This window comes from Pelobates fuscus, chromosome 1, assembly GCF_036172605.1.
Source record: "Pelobates fuscus isolate aPelFus1 chromosome 1, aPelFus1.pri, whole genome shotgun sequence".
NCBI lineage: Eukaryota > Metazoa > Chordata > Amphibia > Anura > Pelobatidae > Pelobates > Pelobates fuscus.
Window position 1 is genome coordinate 149,058,769 of NC_086317.1, and position 6,074 is coordinate 149,064,842.

Sequence of the window (6,074 nt, forward strand, 5' to 3'; positions counted from 1 at the left end):
CCTCTAAGATTCTAGTAGAGCCATATTGGCCATAAAGTTGTAGTTCCCCAAATAACCTTGTTTTCATTTTTAGTGATAGAGTACATCTTCCTGCCTTTTAAGTGGCACTGCCACAATTTATCATCCTATCGCCCTTGTGCTGGATTTTTAGTATCCAGGTGCTGCCATTTTGTTCTCTTCTATCCATGAGGTGTTGTTTTGGTGGCTTCTATCAACTGAAGGATGTGGGTAAATTAGCTTAAGAATCACATTTTTAATTTGCTTAAGCTCTGCTCATTGCCAAGGGTTATGTTCCCAGTAAGAAAATGCAGACTTTTTTAATGCATGAAAAAAAAAAAAGGAATTTAAAATAACACAAGGGTAAATCACTTTAAACAATATAGTGTCAGGAATACAAACGTGGAGATGCTAAATGTCAGACTGACCCAGGAAGCACCCCTAGTGGCAGTTTGAGTGACTACAACTGGAGGTGTCCCTAGGTAGCAAAGTAAATACTGTGCATGAAAATGCCTGTAGGGACTGCTTATACTCATCAGAACAACTACATTAAGCTGAAGTTCAGGTGACTATAGTGTCCCATTAAATACTTGCAAAGAACTTTAATATTTGTTCTGAGAAAAAAAACAAAAAAAAAAAAACCTTGTCTCCAGCAACCCAATGTTTGCTCTTACGTGGAGAGAATTGTTAAAGGAACATTATAGCATTAGAAAAATAAAAAAAATTCTAACATGACCTAAACCATGAATCCTACCAGTTTAGATTCAGACTTCCATTGTTTCAGGACTACATTTCCCATGATGCTCAGCTAGCTTTTAGTCTAAAAGCCAGCTGCACATCTTGGTATATGTAGTCCAAAAATAATTTATGGTGTCAAGGTTAGCCATCACTAGCCTAGCCCTAGACCAGGGATAGGCAACCTTCGGCTCTGCAGATATTTTGGACTTACACCTCCCATGATGCTTTGCCAGCATTATGTGTGTAAGAGCATTATGGGGGATGTAGTCCACAACATCTGGAGAGCCGAAGGTTGCTTATCCCTGCCCTAGACCCATCTCACAAGGTCATCTGGCAGACACCGATTCGTCTGCTCCTAGTGGATTATTGGAGATGAGAAGTGCATGCACCTCCAATCTAATGCTCTTTATGAGAAGCATTCAGGGGAGGGGACATGCGAGAGAACCAGTGGAAGCGCCTCTAGTGGCAGTCTTCCTGAGGTGAAAAAGTGCCATATCTACTAAAAGGCAATGTTTTACATTGAAGGGTTAAAATTACTGGGGTAAGGCACCCAGACCACTTACTGAGATAAAGCGACACTATAGGCATCAGACCACTTCAACTTCACCCCATTCTCTTGCAGTTATTGGAGTGGCACCTAGTATGAAACACTGGTATGTAAGAGCTTGATGGCTGCTCTGTTGAATGGGCACAGCATGTATTGTGGATGCCAACAGATGAAGCTAAGTAACCATGTGGCATCTGGCCAGTATTTGTCAAGCCCTGTGTTTTAGTAACTTTGAGTACTCACTGGCATGAAATGTTGACTTATTAAGGAACACTAAGCCAATTGACCAACCTTTATTGCTGCAATTAGACAGAGGCTGAGCTTGTATTCATAATAAAATAAAATTTATTAAAAAAGCAAAATATATAGGCATTTAGAATATAAAAATGTGGGTATAACCCAGGAGTAGTTTGCACTGCTGCACAGCAGCAAGTTTAATTAGTCCACACTGACGCAGCTCCTTGGCGTCGCCATACACAGGTCATCATTCGCTTCACGTACAATACAACGCACACTCTGCAGTCTATCAGTAACCAAGGGGCAAGTGCCTAGGATGCGTGCCCCCGGTTAGTCAAGTTTCTTGCCCCAACCACTTGGGGTTTGCTTTTTTCGAAGACAACCTCTTCCTTTTTTTGCAGAGGGACTGGTGCGGACAGAGGGGCTGGGGTCTTTTCCTCTTCATTGTCTTTTCCAACAAATGGGCTGCATACAGTCTCAACCAGTCCAATGACTACCCCGAAAAATGCCAGCACACTGCCCAGCATATAGATTTTCACCATTTTTCTGCTGGGTTTCTGGCTGAGCATCTCTTTAGCGAAAGGAATCAGCTCCTGCATGGTTTCCATGATAAATGGCTTTACAACGTCAGATATCCAAACTGTAAACAAACAAAACAAAGCAGGCAGTCATTAGTATGCTGTTCAATGAATAGGGGGAAGAGCTAAATCTACTAAATATGAAATGCATTCGCTGTAAACCCAAACAAACAAACAAACCAGGGAACCCTTAAAATAATTAACTATTCCAAGCATAAAGAGACCATTAATCTTACATTGTGACTGGGTATTTTAAATTCTGGATCTCCAATTAGCTAGTTAAAGATCTAATGAACCTTTTCCAGCCAAAGAAACAACAGCTGGCAGTCTGAAACTTATAAACCAGTCCTAAACCCCACTTATTTGGTGCTTAATTCAACAGAATCCGACACAATATCTAAAATAAACTACGATCCACAGCATCTACCAAAGTAATAGCATAACAGCACCTAGCAGTTACTGTTATCTGTTAGCAGTTATCAGCTAGAGCAAACCAAAAAGGTAATATGCACCCCTTAAGGACCACATAAACGGATTTGGTTTAATAATTCGTACCCTCTCATTAAATAAAAAAAAAAAAAACTATTTGAATGAAAACTAACATATCAGTGTTAATAGCTACATGCCTGTAACACACGTATAAACAGACTGACAAGTCTACATAAAGATCTTATAATAGAATTAAAGCACATAAAATCCAGCAATCAAAGCATGTAACAGAGGAAAAACATCGCTAAACAAGACTCTATAAATCTTTCATTTCCCACTTACCCAGTAAGGAGAGCTCAGTATCACTGCTGTATTGCTGTATTGCTGTATTGCTGTATTGCTGTATTGCTGTATTGCTGTATTGCTGTATTGCTGTATTGCTGTATTGCTGTATTGCTGTATTGCTGTATTGCTGTATTGCTGTATTGCTGTATTGCTGTATTGCTGTAATCAACGTGCAGGTCTCAATGTCTGCAGAATGAATTGTCTGCATCTTGCCACACTAGTTCCATTTAAAGGACCCAACCCCGCCCCCTCAGCAACGTCACTAGGGGGCGGGGAAAGGTGGAACCATGTGCTGATCACGCACTGCTCTTGGCATCCTGAGCAGACACCTAGCCAGCCCTGTGTGCTGTGGGCTAGCTGCTAATGGTATAGGGCTTAGCACGCTCAGTGCATGCATGCAGCATGCATGCTCAGCTCCCCCCGTGGGGGAAGGTATAGTTTTTTTTTTATTGTATCCATTCCTTGGACTAGTGTTGTCACGTAGTAAACGTGCAGGGTGAATTAGGACAGTGAATTTGTAACCCGCCCCCCACCTCCTCAGGCACTTTCATTTGGTTTTGTTTTGTAATTAGCCACTCATATTGAGGCATTTTGGGTTTTGTGTGAGTTAGACAAGATCTTAAACCTGTTAGCCATTCTCTTGTTTTTTATTTCATATTTTTTTTTTTATCCCATTGGTATTGGTATATTTTTTTATTATGTGGTTCAACAAACCTCTGTATGGCAAAAAAAAAAAAACAACACCAAAAACTAACAAGTAATAGGTAGGTTTAAGCATGATACAGCTATCCCTTATCATACATCATGAAGATGTCAGCTTTTATTATGACCATAAACATGTCTTTGTGTGTGTGATTTTTAATTTTTGAAGGTCCTTGGATAAGCACAGATGGGACACCATGTTCATAACTATTTATAACAATGTAGGAATGCAGAGATCCTATGATTTAACCCATAGAGTTCCAGAACATGATGGCTTCCCACACATTCCATTTGGCTGCAATATATATATATATATATATATATATATATATATTATAATTCATACATGGATGTCTGATGGAGAGCACTGCATTGTGAATATATGAGATGTTTACATATACAGTGCATCAGGCAGCACACCAGCACAACAAACAGCCAAAATCAGACATTTTACCCTTAATCCTTTGTACAGCTGTGGAATATGTTGGTGCTTTAAAAATAATATAATAATGAAAGGGTGACTTATCAATGAGTTACCCGCAAATGTAGAAATTTTTATAGGTATTACCATAAATTATTGTGATTACTTTAATGCTAAAAATATTGACGTATCCAGTAATAAAAATAAATAATATGTTATTTATTTATTTACACACACATACATATATATATTGTCTGAAAGGTCTAATTGGAAAGGATAGTGTTAACCCCTTATGGACACATGAAATGTGTGACATGTAATGATTCCCTTTTATTCCAGAAGTTTGGTCCTTAAGGGGTTAAACATTTCAGTCCTTTTATGCTGGTTTTATTGTGCTATGCTTGAGGAAAAACTCCCCTTACAATCAATGACTCAACTCTGTCCTTTGCAAGCATGCTGGTTGTTTTTTTTTTTTTTTTTCTCCCAGAGTGCTGTAACCTTTTACCTACTAAGATACTAAGATCTGTTTGGCTAGTCCTCAAGATTGATTGCAAGTAATCAATAATTTATCAAAAAGCACAGTTCCTTAGCTATCAGAAATATAAAAATAGACACATTGAATAAATATGGCATTTGGCATTTGCTTTACTGATATGGTGTGTTATTTAATTATTTGCTGAATTTTGTATTCTCAGTATCTTTTGCATATTTGGCATGTTCTACTGACTTCATCTATTGGGGGTAGTGGAGATAAGGAATTGATTACAATAATAGTCCCAAATCCCAAATTTGTTACACTATTGTTTTATACTGTAAATAGGATAAAAGAGCATTGTTTAGTGTAATTACTCTACATACACAAATCAGACAGCAGGGGTCATGTATAAAAATTGGAGCGTTTACTTTCACGTTTGCTCACTTTTGTACACTTTTACATTTTTTTTCATATATAAAATTGTTACTCCATCCTATATACATTAGTGATGTTTTTCTGGCTTTTCTTGTTCTACAAAATAGTCAGTTTTATTGTTTTGTTTTTTGTTTGTTTGTTATATACATAACCTTTTTTCTTACAAACTCCTACAGCTGTGCATTGTGGGTAGGTGCACACATAAGGCTCACAATCACAGCTGGCCCCAATACTATGATCTATATTGAGGACTCAAGGACTTCAACACTATGTGGCCCAGTGCAAGATTTATGAGATGATACACAGTAGGAAAAATGGCACTCCATGGACGTGTTGCAAAAAAAACAAACAAACCTGCTACTGTATTTATTGGGTCGACGTATAATTTTATGCAATAAACTTTCTTCAGGACAATTGTAGCAACCCAAAAAGCACTTGCATATAGAAAGATAGATATATCACCAGATTTACTCGCAGCAGGGTGAGTACATTTGGTGATTTAAATTTCCAAGAAAGGGTAAAATGGCTTCTCTTTTTGTCACGGTTTGCCTGTTTGATGATTTATTATATCCATCTATAGAGTACATTTTGAAAGGACACAGTTTGACTATTTTGGCCTAAAATTTGAATTTTACTTTGAATTTGCCAACAATAAGCACTTAGTAAATAACCCCGATAGTGTATATTAAAAGAAGACACATATAGGCAATCATATAATAATGGGTTACTTGTAAAAAAAATAATTCTGAGGCAAAGCTGTAAAAGTTGTGCAATCACCATAGAGCTTTCCTGTAATTTGCTACACATTTAACTTAATCCCTCCCCATTCATATATTTATTTATTAATATTTAAAATATGTTATTGTCTTACAATTAGTCTTTATAAAATCCCTTGTATTATATTTCTAGTAACTTTCCACATCCAGTAAACATTTTTTTTTTGTTCTATGCCTTGTGGACATGATGAACCCGTTGCTCCCTGTGCATTGCCTGTGGTAATTTGAGACCGTAGTATCACATGCGATACTGTAGGCTAGAAAGTATGCAATTTTTTTTCTTTGACACAAGATAAGGTTTTGCATTAATATTGCATTCCAGCAGGACTATTTTGCCCTGACGTTTGCAAGTTAAGGCTCATTATCATTGTTTCCTGATTAACCCCTATAAAAA

General features: G+C 37.5%; 1 protein-coding gene across 1 annotated transcript; it reads right to left on the reverse strand.

The window, feature by feature from the left end:
* Positions 1 to 1,604: 1,604 nt before the first annotated feature.
* Positions 1,605 to 3,077, reverse strand: G0S2 (G0/G1 switch 2). Its single transcript, XM_063444339.1, has 2 exons — positions 2,869 to 3,077; positions 1,605 to 2,159 (listed from the first exon to the last, which is right to left on the reverse strand). Exon 2 carries the CDS (start codon positions 2,125 to 2,127, stop codon positions 1,831 to 1,833), a length of 297 nt encoding a protein of 98 aa, XP_063300409.1. The 5' UTR covers positions 2,128 to 2,159; positions 2,869 to 3,077; the 3' UTR covers positions 1,605 to 1,830.
* Between the last annotated feature and the right edge of the window lie 2,997 nt (positions 3,078 to 6,074).

What these genes read in the sequence shown, in the direction of transcription:
- G0S2 (XM_063444339.1), bottom strand. Translation starts at nt 2,127, where the DNA reads ATGGAAACCATGCAGGAGCTGATTCCTTTCGCTAAAGAGATGCTCAGC.